Source organism: Syngnathoides biaculeatus, chromosome 5 (assembly GCF_019802595.1).
Source record: "Syngnathoides biaculeatus isolate LvHL_M chromosome 5, ASM1980259v1, whole genome shotgun sequence".
NCBI lineage: Eukaryota > Metazoa > Chordata > Actinopteri > Syngnathiformes > Syngnathidae > Syngnathoides > Syngnathoides biaculeatus.
The window spans coordinates 4,160,487-4,176,437 of record NC_084644.1 but is presented as its reverse complement, the minus strand read 5'-3'; the positions used below and the strand labels follow the sequence as shown (position 1 = coordinate 4,176,437).

The following is a 15,951-nucleotide window of genomic DNA, read 5'->3' as shown; positions in this document are numbered from 1 at the left end:
GCACCCAGAAAAGAAAATAGCGTAGAAGAAACACATATATATATATATTGGAAAGGGCAGCATGGTGGATCAGCTGGCAAAGTCTTGGCCTCACAGGTCTGAGGACCCGGGTTCGATCCCGGCCCCGCCTGTGTGGATTTTGCATGTTCTCCCCGTGCCTGTGTGGGCACTCCGGTTTCCTCCCACATCCCAAAAAGATGTGACATTTAATTGGACACTCTCAATTGCCCCTAGGTGTGATTGTGAGTGCGCCTGTTTGTCTCCATGTGCCCTGCGATTGGCTGGCGACCAGTTCAGGTTGTGCCCCGCCTCCTGCCAGATGACAGCTGGAAAGGCTCCACTACTCCCCGCGACCCCTTGTGAGGATAAGCGGCTAAGAAAACGGATGGATAGATGAACCGACTCACATCACAACCAATAAGATAAGATAAGAGCAGGAGACGCCCTTTGGTCAGCCATTTTGTCAAGTGATTATCCTCGCCAGGGCCGCAGGTGTGCCAGTCCCGCCCTGGACTGGACGCCAGCCGACCGTCGGGCACCTTCTGCTCAGGAGAAGCGACTCAATTTCATCAGACTTGCAATACTGCGTTTTCTCCACCAAGTGACAATGTTGGTCCCTTTTAAATGTTTACTGAAAAAAAAAAAATAAATCTGGTGTTTACAGATTAAAAAAAAAAAAAAAAGAAAATGTAGTAGTAATACAGTAATAACATTTATGCAATATGAACGAAAGTACACACAGTTTTTGATAGCTTGTTTTTTTTTATTTTAACGCATTAGTTCATGAATCAAACTTTATTTGTCGTCAACGGGCCGCGGGCACGCGATAACTTTGTAGGCCTTGACCTTGAGCACAACACTGGCGACCCCCCTGAGGTCAGGCGGGGAGCCGTCGGCGGGAGAGAAGTGAAAATCCCTCAGCAAATAGGCGGCGAAAAGAAAAAGCTCCATTTTGGCGACCGACTCCCCCAGGCAGAGACGAGCCCCCCCTCCGAAGGGGATCAGGCCTCGGGGAGACGCGTCTTCTCCCCCCAGAAAGCGCTCTGAGAAAGCAAAAACGCTTGACGGGGGCGCTGGCCCAAACGGGGGGGGGGGTCGAAACATACCCGAAATACAGACGCGGCGTACCTGGTTTGAAGCTGTACGGCTCGGCCCAGACCGAAGGATCGTGGTGAGCTCCGAAAAGATTGGGAATGATCACCGTGTTCTTCGGGATGAAATAGCCGGCGATGCTGCGCAAAGATGACGTCAACGTGATAAACGACTACACGTTTATGTTGTCGGGGAAAATCTGAGCTATGAAATGCAGCGAAGGATGATTCAGCAGAGCATGTTAATTATCATTTGGGATTGAGTATCACCACCATTTTATTTTTCCCCTCACAGAGTCGATGATATCAAAAAATCAGTTGAGTTATGGCTCTATAGTTCTTAAATTAGACAACTTTTTATAATGCATCTACTGTACACATACGATATCACTAGCAATTGGAGCATGAGATCTATCCGTCCATCCTTTTTCTTTGCCACTTATCCTCACAAAGGTCCCAGGGAGTGCTCGAGCCTATCCCAACTGTCAATGGGCAGGAGGCAGGGTACACCCTGAACTGGCCACCAGCCAATCGCAGGGCACATAGAGACAAACAGCCGCACTCAAAATCACACCTTGAGGCAATTTAGAATGTCCAATTAATGTGGTCTGTTTTTCGGGATGTATTTAACAAGCTAGCAGTTCATCTGGGAACCATTTATTTCCCAGCTTTGGATCAATTTGTTTGTGTACAGTAATGCCTCTCAACTTTGCTGTTCATCTTTTGTGGATTCTGTGCATTGCGGGTTCCTGACCGCCACCCCACCCACCCAAAAACAAAAAGCTGGATCGCTACGTACTAATGCGCCATCCCCGGCACGACGACATGGACCAATGAAGCAACAATAACATTAAATTAAAAAATGCTACCATATGTTAATACAGTACTGTAGCAGGAAACCGCATTGATAGGGTATAATGTGGCATCCCCAGCAATACGACTCGGACCAATGAAGCAAAAAATTAAAAAAAAAAAAAAAAAAAAAAAAAAAAACACCCTTTACCCCTACTTCGCGTTTTTTTACTTTTCGCGGGTGGGTCTGGGGCCAATTAACCGTGAAAAACGAGGGATTACTGTATTCCAAAATTTCACAAGTGATATGAATATGAGATCCAATAGAAGAGCTGAATCAAAACAAAAAATGGACGAGAAAATAATGCTCAAGTTTTGATTTGCACTGGCAGAAAAGCAATGATATTATTAGTATGAAGTAAATTTGAAATATTAGATTAATCTTTCAATGTTAAATCAATGAATGTTAGCGTGGAATCATTCCCTCTCAAAATGCTTCATTTCACATACAGTATAGTGGAAGCATTTTTTTCAAATTTTACAATTTGTATGTTATTAAGATTTTGTTTTTTGAGTCGAGTCACTGATAGTGTAGTGGTACACGGGCCTGCCTTTGGTGCGGGCACCGTGGAATCTATTCCTGCTCAGTGACGGTGTCGATATCTGCCCTGCGACTGACTGGCGACCAGTTTGGTGTAGTCCGCCTTTCGCCCCGAGCTAGCTGGGATAGACTCCAGCTTTCCTGCAACCCTTGTGAGGATAAGTGGCTTGGATAATGGATGGATGGATGGAAGGATATTTTCTGAATAAACCATGTCCTAGTCATTTAATCACTTGAGCATTTCTGGTTAGAACCAATCTCAAACAATCAATAGCGACGCCGTCAAATCTGGTCTCGTTTGATCCGACAAGAATGAGTTTTTGTCCGTGTACGCATCCGAAGCGCTGACCTGCTGTCTCGGACGGTCCTGTGCGGCACGGCCAGAGGAGCGACGGGCCTGAGTCGAAGCACTTCGTTGACGAGGGCGCTCAGGACGGGGAGTTTGCGCCTCTCGCTGTATTTGGGATAGCGGCCCTCCGGTACCGTGCGCAGCTCCTCGTAGACCCGAGTCTGGACCTGATGAATGCAGCGGCGGAGGAGAGATGAACCGCATTGGTGTCAAAGGTACGCACAGGACGTTGAGTGAAGAATGAAGATGTTGAAGAAAACCCGCCTCGGGTCGATGCAAGAGGAACGCTACGGTCCAGTTGAGCCAGGCCGCGGTGGTCTCTGTTCCTCCGATGAGGAGGTCCACGGTGGCCATGTGAACGTGAGTTTCCGTCAGCAGCTGCCGGCCGACGCGGCGACGGCACACAACACGCGTCAGTTTTACTTGCGCGGCCACCAAATTCGAAATAAAACCATCAACAAGTGGCGAGGTCAGCAGTCCGAACATTGAACTTCATATTAAGTAGCTTTTATGCTTTTGAAAATGCATATGGGTCGAACATATCACGCTATTCGGATTATGATTTTTGAGATGGAAATTAACTGCTACAGACAATGTACAGTACTGAAAATGTACCGGTAAACAGTTTGCTTTTATATCGGCGGCACGGTGGATTAACTGGTAAAGCGTTGGCCTCGCAGTTCTGAGGTCCCAGGTTCGATCCCGCCCACGCCTTTGTGGAGTTTGCATGTTCTCCCCGTGCCTGCGTGGGTTTCCTCCGGGCACTCCGGTTTCCTCCCACATCCCAAAAACATGTGACATTTAATCGGACACTCTAAATTGCCCCTAGGTGTGATTGTGAGTGTGGCTGTTTGTCTCTACATGGTCTGCGATTGGCTGGCGACCAGTTCAGGGTGTTACGCCGCCTCCTGCCTGTTGACAGCTGGGATAGGCTCCGGCACTCCCTGTGACCTTCGTGAGGATAAGCAGCAAAGAAAATGGATGGTTGGTTTTATATCAATTTCTATTTTCTTAGAACAAAGTGGACAATATCCAACATCATGCAGAATAATCTGATCATTGGAAAATAAAAAAGATAATTATTGTGAATTTAGTGTGTGTGTGTGTGTGTGTGGGGGGGGGGGGGGTTAAAGGTGCAGTTACCCGAACATGACAAACGGGCAGCCATTTCCAGGACACGTGGAAGATGTTCAGTATGGTCATGTGGCTGGTTAGTACAGCAGTGTGTGGGGCATCCCAAAATCCCCCCCCCCCCCCAAAAAAAAAAAAAAACCTTAATTCATATAAAATGAATGAAACACATTTGGAGAGATTTGTCATTGTACTGGTGTGCGTTCAAATGTTTGACCTCCGATAAGACCTCTGCGATTCATTATTTTGCTACATTTCAATGAGTACTGAGGAGTTCTGAAGAGAACTTTTCATCCATCCATCTATTTCCGTGGGCACTTATCCTCACAAGGGTCGCAGGGAGTACTGAAGCCTGTCCCGGCTGTCAACGGGTACACCCTGAACTGGTTGCCGGCCAATCGCAGGGCACATGGAGACAAAGAACAGCACTCCCAATCACACCTAGGGGCAATTTAGAGTGTCCGATTAAATGTTGCATGTTTTTGGGCTGTGGGAGGAAACCGGAATACTCGGAGAAAACCCACGCAGGCACGGGCAGAACATGCAAACTCCTTCAACGTAAGTGTAAATGCTTGGTTGATCAAAGCAGATCTGATTACCACTCCAGTCTCCTTGTCCAGTCCCTGGAGGAGGCGGCCCGTGATGGTCCCTTTGGGTTTGTGGTCTTGCGACTGCACAAAAGACAAAGTACGAGCCCAGGACTCATTGTTTCGTGAAGCATGGTAACAGGCAGAAGGAGCTGTATTTTCTATGAAACGAAACGCAATAAATATGAAACTGCGCTATCTGATGCAGCCTGTGAACTCTGACCTTGTAGTCGTTGAGGTGTTTGCGTATCATGTCGTCTCTCTTGGCCACTTCTCGCATGAGACGGGAGAAAATGGGATTGGGCAATTTCTTGGAGAGAGCAGATCACATGACACGTTACAGGACTGCATTGGAGATGCTGGTTTATCACAGATTTTCTTTTTTTTTTTTTTTTTTTTTTCTGAAGATTGTATTTTTGTTACTGACTCTCAGCAAAGGGAAGGAGTCCAGGGCGGAAATCCAAGAAGAGCCCCAAAGCGCAACGATCTCGTTCAGGCACTTGTGTAAGTCTTGCAGCTCCGGAGAACTCTTGTCATACTGAAACAATTCACCAGCAGCTCCAATCAAAATCAACGTATGTACTGCTCATCAAAAAGTTTCATTTTTTTTCCAACTGGTAGTTCAAATCACGCAAGGTTGGCCACGTCATTCTTCAATTATAGATGTCCATTCATAATTGTTGCATTAAATTAGTTGTTTTTTTTTCATAAATTGCTTCAATCCAATGAAAAAATTCATTTTTCATGATTCATTCTTGTTAAATCATGAAAAATTAAAGTACGTAAATCAAACCATTTCACATTCATTGCATTATGACACATCCAATTATTATTTTTAAAAATCAACTATTACACATGCGCATTGAAACTTTTTTTTTTTTTTTTTTACCAAATCAAGAAATGACCTGGCTCATCTGTCCATTTGAAAAATGAAACGTGACCCTTGACCTCAAATGTTTGTCGACATTTTTGAAAGGCCACAACCATGGAGGTGAATTAGTGCCACCGGGATTTGAATTTGAAATGCCACAGGAAACAGAATTTTAATTTGAAATGTAAAGTGATGACATTTTCAATAGTTGCTGCAATTCGCTGTCTAAAATTCACTGTCTGTGCCACTAAGCTGGGTTACTTCATGTCAGAACCGAACACCCAGCCAATTGCAGTTACGCTTTCTTAGTCACATGACATCACATACTAAGAAAGTGTAACTGGATTGGCTGGCTCGATTTGTAGCCGGTTGAATTTCAAACAGCAAATTTCAGACAGCGAATTGTAGCAACGATTGAAAATGTGATCATACATCCATTATCTACCGCTTTTCCAGGTTGGGTCACTGGGGAAGTAGCTTCAGAAGGGATACCCAAACTTCCCTTTCCCCAGCCACTTCTTCCAGCTCTTCCGGAGGGATCCCGAGGTGTACCCAAGCCAGCAGAGAGACTTGGTCTCTCCACCGTGTCCTGGGTCGTCTTCGGGCTCTCTTTCCGGTGAGACATGCCCGGAACACCTCACCAGGGAGGCATCCGGGAGGCATTCGAATCAGATGCCCCAGCCACCTCATCTGGCTCCTCTCAATGCGGAAGATCGGCGGCTCGACACTAAGACCCTCCCGGATGACCGGGCTTCTCACCCTCTCTCTAAGGGAGAGCCCGGACACCCTGCGGAGGAAACTCATTTCGGCCGCTTGTATCCAGGATCTTGTTCTTTCAAATTCAAATCCTGTTTTCGGTGGGATTTCAAATTCAAATCCTGGTGGCACTACTTTACCTGCATACACAACTCACTTCCGTTCCAAAAGTCAAAGTGGTGATGACGTTACTGGCCGCCACTGTGAAATCCTCAGAGAGATCAACAGAACTGCCTTGGTAGGCCTTCAAAACCTGCAAAAGATGAATTAATTTCATCCGATTAATTGACTAATGGATGGACAGTTTTAACGGACAACGTCAGTTACTGGTAGAATTTAGAGTTCACCATCAGCAGCAGCTCCGTCGCGCGTGTTCCTACCTTGCAGAGATGCGCCGCCTGCTTTTCAATCACGTCGTGCAAAGATTGGTGGCAGCATCGCAGCAAAGCGCCGTGGACCAGGCGACGATGGGCCCGCCACTCGTCGTCGTAGTCCCCCAGAGAGATGGTGCGCCCTCCTCCGGACACGACGTTTCCTGAGGAAGGAAGTAGCTTCACAGTAACGAATCAAATCATCCATCAGTCCATTTTCCAGAATTAAAAGTCATACCCGGTAATCCGAGTACGTCAAGGACCGACTGAGATGTTCCAACTGAAATTCGAACCTGTATCTCCAGACTGTGAGGCAGACTACTATTTCGGTGCTCTTCCCCCATTCAATATGAGTACCATAATGTCCCGCCTAAAAGCCGCGATATTTTTTCCACACGCTTTCAACCCTGCGGTTTATGCGGTGATGTGTATTTTTTCTAACAGCCGCAAGGGGGCACTCGAGCTAAAAAATTAAGAATTAGATTGGTGGAATATAAGTGCCAAGGAAGTGACTCTTACTGGCCCTGTTAGCGCTTCACTGGCGTTTGCGCAGTGCTAGCGTGTTGATGCTGTGTTACTGGCGTGTCTCATTGATATTTACTGGTAAGTTTTATTTTAACCGGCCCTGTTAGCGTTGGCACTAGCGTTAGCGCTAGCTTTAGCGCAGCGCTCGCGTTAGCACTTGCGTTATCGCTAGCGATAGCGCCGCGCCAGCTTTAAACTCTTTCTGTGTACTGTCTTTGTAAATATCTCGTGTTTCAATGCGGGTTTCAATGCGCGCACTTGCGGCTTTTACACGGCAGCGGCGTATTTATTTACCAATTGGTATTTCCTTTACAAATGTACTCGGTGAGGCTTGTAACCAGGTGCGCTCTGTAGGCCGACATTTACGGTCGTACAGTGTTACGATTGTCATCAAAAAAAACACGTCTGCCGAGTTCACCTGTAAATGAAACGGGCCTTCCGGCAAAATCTGACCATTTCTTCACCAGAGCTTCTCGAATGACTTCACTGCTGCTTAGAACCACCATGCCTGAGGAAAAAGAGTGAAATGTTTACACGTGTACACTGCATATCAAGATAGACAGAGAAAAAAGGTCAGCAGCAAGCAAGTAAATATTGGTGATTACGAGTATTTCCACATTTAAGTTGGTAGATGGGTCCGTAGCGCTGCGCGAGATGGGTGAGGTGAATTGGCAGATGCTCGTGGGTTAACTCCATCATGTTGCCGATGAGGAAGGAGCTCGGAGGACCTGGGATGGAACAAGGACGAAATGAAGGAAAAGCACGACAAAAAAAAAAAAAGAAAGAAAAGCCGCCTGGTCTCACAGTCACTGATCGGAAATCTGAAAATCATCACTAGCCAATGAAAGCCATATTCTGAAAATGACGTTTTACGCATCCGTTCTGTTTTCAGATGGTAGGTCAATTATTATTACGCTCATCGTTACCTGGTGGAGTTTTTCCGACGGGACATTGAGAGTTTTTTCTTGGAGCCGCTGTGAAGAACATTTGGACGATCGCTAGCAGCAGCACGAGGAGGGCAGCTGCCGCACCGAACACCACCACCTCTGTTGGCATCCTTCGGGAAAACTCTTTGGCGCAATTCTCGCGCCATTTATAGTGATCCAAAACATCCCTCATCGTGATGGAATGCATGAGTGTGCGTGTCTCTTTGACGCTCTTATCAAGGGCGTCTCAATGTTGTCTTTTGTGTCAAAATGTGTCTCCCGGCGAAGGCCTTGATAACACACGCTCGGCTTACATGACAGATTAACGACTCGTGTTTTTGTGTCACGCAAAGAAGGAGGGCACATTGGCTTTCCTTTAACAGGATGTGTTTAATGGAAAACAAGTCCACATCAGACCCACATTTATTCCAAGTGAGTGAGACAGTGCATACGAATTTACAGTAGTAGTGAGATGAGTCAAACGCCAGCCGCTTGAACTGGATGGGCCTGACAGAAAAGTAGAAATGGAACGAGAATGCAGAGCTCAACCGAGATGAGGCCCTGGTGGAGTGGGACCGGCGAAAAGTGACTTGGGAAAACACCGCCGACTCCCGCATCCTTCATCTGGAGTGCTCGAGCGCTTGGTCATCCTTAACCGTGTGTCGAGGGGGAAAACCTGGATGGTCTGAACTTCATCTCCGTCAAGGGAATGGAGGAGTCTTTACCTTTCCAGTCTATCCACACCACCCCCTGCGTTGGATAAAGCACAAAATTCTGTTGGGTCAGCGGGAAGGGACGCACAAAAGAAACGTGCAGTAACTGTTGACGCTACCTGATTGTTTGTGTTGGTGCCGTAAAGCCCGTTGAGGTTGGCTTTGTAGCAGTTTTTGTACCACCAACCTCCCATGTAGGCCCGAGAACAGTGGATCCCCAAAGAGTCGGGGTCCTTATCCCGGGTTGAGAATGGACGTTCGTTGTGGTACCTCATTGAGTCACCTGGAAGAAGAATGACAGCTTCTTAATTATGGTTTGGTTCTAGGTGATGGTTTGCATGTTCAAGCAAAACATCTCACCTGCTGTTCCTGTGTATCCGGACACCACGAGTGCAAAATGATTCTCCTCAGAATCAATGGAAAAGTTGGCGTAGTGAGCATAAGCCGTTTCGTTTCCAGATTGCAGGTCTACCCTCAAACTCACAGGACCGATGCTGGTCAAGTTGTGCAGAAGCTCATTTCCTGTTGGTGGGGGTGGAAGTAAGAAAGTGATTGAGGCTACTAATCCTCGTATGACATGACATTTGGTTGTTTGTTTAGCGATTATTCAGGCAAACGTCAAACGTACCGAGCCAGAACTCTTCACTGAGGTTTCCAAATCCAGCTCTGTATTCACTCCAGGTTTTGTAGAAATCTGTTTTTCCACTCATTCTTCTTTGGAACACCTTCAAAAAAAATGAATAATTAATAAACGAGTTTGAGGCTTCTGTCGGTACATGTTCGGTCAAGTCCAAAGTTATTTGAACATCAATTTGTATCACCGTCCAACCGCCTCCATCAGTCTCCATGTCGCAGTAGACTCTGAAGACCTGGCCCCCCTTCCCCTGAGGGTAGATGTCCACCTCACCGGACTGAAGAGCTCCATTTAGCAGCTCCTGAGAGCACTCAGTCGGGTAGGGGAAACGCAGCCTCCCTACAAAAAGGGTTTTGGGGTCAAATAAGTATTAAGGCCGTGTTTTGGACGAGTTGGTGTTTTGGGTTTACCTGTGATGAATTCGGTGGTTACAATTGATGTGTAACGTCCGTCTCTCTCGCCTTCGACCAGAACGTTATAGCGTGACATTGGGAACAGCCCCGTCAGTTTATACTCTGTGATGGTAGGCTCGAGGATAAGCTCCTAATGTAAATATAGCCGTGATTAATATTTATGGGTTAATTTGATTGGTTGCAAGCAATAATCATTGATTATGACGCACCATCGCCTCCTCTCCTACCACTTGGTAGGTCAACCTGTAGCTGTGATAAACCACAGTGGACATTCTCCAAACAATCAGAGCAGAGCGAGCACCCACTTCGCTGGCTTTGACCACTTACAAGGGAATACGGAAATGTTGAAGTATTAAATTCTATTTTCTCTTGAGCCGGATTAAACAGGCTCGATCCAACCGTTAATTTGGAATCTACTCACCGTTGGCAGTGGTGAAAGACGTCGTAATGGCTGCGCTCTGAAGGCTGTCCTTCTGGCTCAGGACTTTGACTGTGTATACGGTGCCCCTTTGCAGGCCTCTCAGCTGGTGCTCCACTGAGTTTCCAGACACCATCACTGTCACAGTCACATTAGGAGCTGCGCCAAGGAGGAGAACCGCTTAGCCGATTGGACAGTCAGTAAGGCTATATCGCCATGGCAATAGGGTTGTCAATCATTTACTCACTCTTGGAGGACTCGTAGCTGACGATGAAACGGTCTACCTTTCCCATGCTGGGGGTCCATTGCAGCACCGCTCTGGTATCTGTCACATTGATGGCTCGGAGGTGGGTTGGCGGTGCGGGCACTGGAAACAAAGCATAATTTCACTGTAGTAAATACACTATGCAGTACTTTCAGAATGTGAAGACCGGCGAGTGGAATTTTTTGTCGTACCTGTGGTGATAATGGACACAAGTCCATCACCCTGGACTCTGCCTTGTGTAGTGGTAACTGTGATTATGTAGGACGATCCAGCGGATAACTTGGAAAGAACCACATGAGTCTTCTGAGAGTCCAAGTTCACTGAATGGGTCTCACCTTAAATGGAAAAAGTATAAATAACACGAGATTTATAATCATTTAGTTTATGAATTTATATGGTCTGAAGTTTTTGGCTGACCTGTGACAATGTGGGTATATGTGATCGTGTAGCCTGTGATTGTTGTCTTGGGTTTGGACCAGGATACCATGAGTGAAGTCTCCGTTATATTACTGAACTGCATATCTGTGGCCGGCTCGGGACCTAAATGAGAAAGCCGATGAGGTTGGATACATTGACTGACTCTCGTAACAATGTAGCGCATTCAGTTTTTACCTGTAGTTGCAATAACTCTGTGAATCTTGGATCTTCTGTTATCTGTTGTACCGTATATTTCCAGGACATAGCGCGTGTTACTGCGAAGGTTACTGAACTCAACTGACCGCACGCTGCCTGGCACCAACAGCATGATCCGCTTGGTTTCTGCTTTACTTCTTGATGCAACGACTTTACTCGAAGAAAACGCGCTCTCCTTGTGCACCTGGACCTCCATTGTGTTCTTCGATGCGTGGACATTGTCTGTCTCAAAGGCTTCCTCTTCGAACTCCTGATCCTCCTCCTCATTGCCTTCTGTTTGTGGCTCTCTTCTGATCACTGTGAAGTTATTGAACATTCCTTGAGGGGCAGACCATGAAATGATGAAGCTGTGGGATGAGATATTCACAACCTTCACGGAACCTAATCCTCCTGTCCTTGTGGTAGATGTTGTTGAGCCGCCATGGATAGTTATTTGGCTGTGGCTCTCTCGACCTTCGTCTGAAGTGGCTGGACCAGAGGCATTAACTATGTATTGACTCTTCAGGGTGCCTGTCCCCTTTCCTTTTTTGCTCGCATCTGTGATGATAGAATGCACAGTTGAAGTATCTTTTCCTTTTCCGGTTTTGGCGTCGACAGAGTTCACCGTTACGGTGTTTCTGCCTTGTGCAGTTTTGTCAGCATTTGTGTTCCTGCTGTCAACAGAGTGCACATTTGTAGTCTGTCTGTCTTGGGCGGCCTTGCCGTCTACAAAGTGCGCAGTTGCCGTATGTCTACCTTGAACAATCTTGCTATCCACAGAGTGTACAGCTGGAGCAATTCTGCCTTGTGCAGTCTTCCCATCAATCGAGTGCACAGTACCTCTGCCTTGCACATTCTTGCCACCAACAGAATGCACAATGGTGTCGCTCTCTTTTGTAATCTTGCGAGCCTCCGTGTTTCCGTCATCAACAGAGTGAACACTCGTAGTACGTCTGCCTTGTTCAGTTTTTCCATCGGTCGTGTGCACAGTTGGAGTAAGTCTGCCTTGTTCAGCTTTGCCATTCACAGAGTGCACGGTTGTAGTATGCCTGCCTTGTGCAGTCCTGCCATGAGCAGAGTGTGGAGTTCCTTTGCCTTGTCCAGTTTTTCCACCAACAGAGTGCTTGGTTATGGGATCTCTGCCTTGCCCAGTCTTGCCGTCAACAAAATGCTGTGCCACGGTATCGCTCCCTCTTCCAGTCGTGCTAACATCTGTGTTTCTGTCATCAACATAGTGCAGAATTGTAGCCTGTCTACCTTGTTCACCCTTATGATCAACAGATTCCACAGTTGTTGCGTGTCGGCCCTGTTCTGCCTTGCCATCCTCGTAGTGGACAGTTATTGTATTGCTGTCTTGTACAATCTTTCCATCAGCTGAGTGCAAGGTTTTAGTACTTCTCAATTTTCCAGTCTTGCTAGCGTCTGGGTTTCTGTCCTCAACTGCCTGGACTGGTGTAGTATATCTGCCTTGTTCAGTCTTGGCATCAGCAGAATTAACTTTTATGCCATCCTTCCCTTTTCTGGTCTTGCTAGCATCCGTGTTTCTACTGTCAACAGAGTGTGCAGTGGTAGTATGTCTGCCTTGTCCAGTCTCGCCATCAACAGAATGCAAAGTTATTGTATCTCCCTGCTTTCCGGACTTGCCATCCACGGAGTGCCCTGTCGCAGTATCCCTCCCATTTCCGCTCTTGATAGCATCTGATTTTCTGTCGTCAACAGAGACCACTGATGTAGACGTATGTCCAGTTATAACATCAGTTATTGAATATCTCCCTTGTCCGGTTTTAGTAGTATCTCTGGTTCTGTCGTCGACAGAAGGCACGTCTGCAGTACCTGTCTGTTTTCCAGTGTTTCCATCAACAGTGTGTACTGTTACAGGGACCACATTTACCTTTTTAATCTGCTTTGACCCTGACGGTTGAGTTGGATTCTTTTCAATGAGCACAGACTGCTCCTTTGTGTGTTTTCCAGCTAAAGTTTTGTTTGTTGCCTTATTCCTGGTGAGAATCGCTTCAAATTTTGCTGTTCTATTTAATTTTGTTATATCATTCTGTGTAATATTACCTTGAGGTTCATCTTTGATTTGGTCAGATTTCGAATATGTTTTAACCGCGGTCCCTTCCTTAACAAGTTTAAACTCGGTCTTTTTAGCACCAAAGATCACGGTTTTTCCTTTCCGGGCCTCCTCGTGCTTTCTTCCTTCATGCTTCAACAACATTTGTCCAACAGTAGGGCCGGTTGTCTTTGTGGAACCTTTTATTGTAATTCTTTTCTCAGAGGAACCCATGCTACTTTGTGCCTTTGCAAGACCTAATTTAGCAGTACCGGCTAACTTTGATTTGGTCTCACTCTCCTTGTCACCAGTCACCTTCTTCTGGTCATTCTTCTCCAGTTGTACCTGCTCTACACTTTTGGTTCTTTCCTGGATGTTTTCCTCCATAGTCGTTCTTTCTTTATTCGCTTTCTGGGCTTCTGTGTCCACTTTTACCTTGATGATCCCTTTGGCTTCTTCTGAGATAAGAGAGACGAGGAATTGTTATTAGAGGTTGAATTAAGAGCATCTTTAGCCGCGTTCTGTCACTCAGTCCATTTGACAGTCACTTACGTTTTCTGCACTCTGCTCCTTGGGCACAGTTACTGCAGTCTGGACCCTTGAATCCATCTTGGCAGATGCATTTTCCTTTCTGACATTCTCCATTGCCACTACAATCATTTGGGCAATTTGCAGAACATGGACCTGGGTGGGAAATGAAAAAAATACATCGGTTTGTCATATAAAAAAAAGCAGAGACTAGCAAAATGTATTAGAGGAGACTAATAACCATACATTTGTTCTTCAACAAGGACATCTCTCTCTCCAGCCTGGCCAAGCGTTTTTTCATCTCAACCATCTCAGCCTCGCAGCCACCGGCACAGCCTCCGGACATCAAATTGATCTTATGTGTCATGACCAGCGGAGTACCGGGTTTCAGGCTAACCTCATGCTCTTGGGTGTTGCTTGACTCACACTGGTTAGCAATGACCACTTTGATTGGCTGTGCAGGAGCAGGTTTTACTTTGGTGTCACTGCCAGGTTTGTTTACAGTTGCCTGATCTGCAGAGGCCAGGGCCCTATCCTTAACAGCAGCAGAAACAACAGCTACATTTTGGTCTGTGCGCACAGGTTTCTCTTTTCGGTTCTTCACATCATCAGTAGAGGGAGATTTGACCTCAACAGTAGGATTACTAGAGGTTGTTGTCCTGGGTTTTACAGCTGCTGTAGCATTGGCTGCAGTGGCCTTTTCAGGTGTGGCAGTTTGGATTGTGAGCGTTGGTTTAATTTTGGAATCTTTCAAATCTTTGACATCTACAGTCTCATTATCAGAACCCATGGCCTTGTCTTTGACAGCTCTCGAAGTACTGGTTGTAGAAGTATTTGGTAGATTTAAGAGGGGAGTCTGTACTGTAGGGGCAGACTTTTCTTTTGAGTTCTTCACTTCTCCAGTGGAGTTAGATTTCACAACAAGAGTCTGATTGACAGAGGCTGTGAATTTGTTTTTGGGGGTTTTGGTGCCGCTTGCTGACTTTGTGGATGTTGACTGAACATTTTGAACCGCGATGAGGCTTGGCTTGACTTTGGCAATCTTCCCATTGCTGGCCAAAGGAGATTTCTCAGAAGCAGTCTGATTGACAGCAAGTTGGAGTTTGTTTTTGGTGGTTTTGGTGCCATTGACTGATGCTGACCTTGTGCCTGCTGACTGATCATTCAGGGCTCCTGTAGGTCCAGGACTGTCCTTTGCAACCTTCACTACGCTGGCTCTTGTAGATTTAGCTAAACGGGTCTGATTAACTGACACCATGTGCTTGTCTTTCTTGATTACAGTTCCACTAGCTGTGGAAGTCTTCACTGTTGGGGACACAGCGGTGGCGTTTACTGCCGGTCTGGGCTTATTCCTGGTGCTTCCTGTTGCGTCTATTGTTGAAGGTTTTTGGTTGGGGGGAGGAGTGGGTAAAACTGTGTCATTGATGTTGTTTGGATTCAGAGGGGAACGACTGGTCTGTTTGGTGGGAGCGGTGCTGATTTTTGGTTTTGGAACAGTGAAAGCCCCATTGGATTTTGTCAAGTCATTTCCTGTGGAGTTTCTCTTCTGGTTGGTGGCGGTTTGAAGTGAGGCAAATGGGGTGAGAAGGAGGAGAAATCCAAGTGTAAACAACATTTTGAGGCAGGAACCGGGGACGAACTTTGTAAAATCTGTCCGTACGTTATGCTTAATATTACGAACTCCTTCTTCTGAGGGGTTGATCCAGCTCTTACCTACAAATGAGAAGAAAATTATTTCAAATAAGGACAAATGTCTGGTTTTGGGGGGATTTTTTTGCACTCAGTCACAGCCAATTTCTCCTCGAGTCCTGGTGATCATTTTTTGGTTAAAAACATGCTCGGCTAACATAATCTCAAACCATACAAAGTATTTTTTATTTAGAGTACTTTAACTGTGCCAAACAAATATGAGCGTTCATCTGAGATGTCCCGCTGTGGCGACCCCTAATGGGACAAGCCGAAAGAAACTCAACTTTGCATAATAAAGGTTCAGCAGTCACCCACTAAGGATGTAATCAAAAATTACTCTTGTCAGTTTTTGGTAATTTGCTGCTGCATTTTTTTAAAACTCAGACTAGACCTAAATAAGTACATCCATCCCTCCATTTTCTTTCCCGCTTATCCCCACGAGGGTTGCATGGAGCGCTGGAGCCTATCCCAGCTGTCAACGGGCAGGAGGCGGGGTACACCCTGAACTGGTCGCCAGCCAATCGCAGGGCACAACGAGACAAACACCCACACTCGCAATCACACCAAGGGGCAATTTAGAGCGTCCAATTAATGTTGCGTGTTTTTGGGATGTTGGAGGAAACCGG

At 46.3% G+C, this 15,951-nt stretch overlaps 2 protein-coding genes across 2 annotated transcripts; both read right to left on the bottom strand.

Moving 5' to 3' along the window:
• Nucleotides 1-768: 768 nt before the first annotated feature.
• Nucleotides 769-8,226, bottom strand: LOC133500933 (steroid 21-hydroxylase). Its single transcript, XM_061820225.1, has 12 exons — nt 8,001-8,226; nt 7,680-7,802; nt 7,493-7,582; nt 6,559-6,713; nt 6,336-6,431; nt 4,979-5,089; nt 4,775-4,861; nt 4,564-4,635; nt 3,098-3,211; nt 2,834-3,000; nt 1,129-1,232; nt 769-1,043 (listed from the first exon to the last, which is right to left on the bottom strand). The coding sequence occupies exons 1-12, from the start codon at nt 8,206-8,208 to the stop codon at nt 796-798; spliced, it is 1,575 nt and encodes a 524-aa protein (XP_061676209.1). The 5' UTR covers nt 8,209-8,226; the 3' UTR covers nt 769-795.
• Nucleotides 8,227-8,482: 256 nt separating this feature from the next.
• LOC133500310 (tenascin-like) lies at nt 8,483-14,003 on the bottom strand. The gene is made up of 15 exons (XM_061818850.1): nt 13,883-14,003; nt 13,661-13,792; nt 13,348-13,566; nt 11,056-11,394; nt 10,861-10,983; nt 10,635-10,778; nt 10,426-10,545; nt 10,182-10,337; nt 9,970-10,082; nt 9,758-9,890; nt 9,535-9,686; nt 9,342-9,438; nt 9,074-9,235; nt 8,833-8,996; nt 8,483-8,750 (listed from the first exon to the last, which is right to left on the bottom strand). The coding sequence occupies exons 1-15, from the start codon at nt 14,001-14,003 to the stop codon at nt 8,652-8,654; spliced, it is 2,274 nt and encodes a 757-aa protein (XP_061674834.1). The 3' UTR covers nt 8,483-8,651.
• Nucleotides 14,004-15,951: the final 1,948 nt, after the last annotated feature.

Bases quoted from the DNA above. Each gene is read 5' to 3' on its own strand.
- LOC133500310 (XM_061818850.1), bottom strand. From the start codon at position 14,003: ATGACACATAAGATCAATTTGATGTCCGGAGGCTGTGCCGGTGGCTGC. The intron at 10,083-10,181 runs GTGAGTAGATTC...TTCCCTTGTAAG, and splicing joins GTCTTTCACCACTGCCAACG to TGGTCAAAGCCAGCGAAGTG. The intron at 9,687-9,757 runs GTAAACCCAAAA...CCCTTTTTGTAG, and splicing joins AACCACCGAATTCATCACAG to GGAGGCTGCGTTTCCCCTAC.
- LOC133500933 (XM_061820225.1), bottom strand. From the start codon at position 8,208: ATGCATTCCATCACGATGAGGGATGTTTTGGATCACTATAAATGGCGC. The intron at 5,090-6,335 runs GTGAGTTGTGTA...GAATTGTTTCAG, and splicing joins CTTTGACTTTTGGAACGGAA to TATGACAAGAGTTCTCCGGA. The intron at 1,044-1,128 runs GTACGCCGCGTC...TTGCTTTCTCAG, and splicing joins GCCGTACAGCTTCAAACCAG to AGCGCTTTCTGGGGGGAGAA.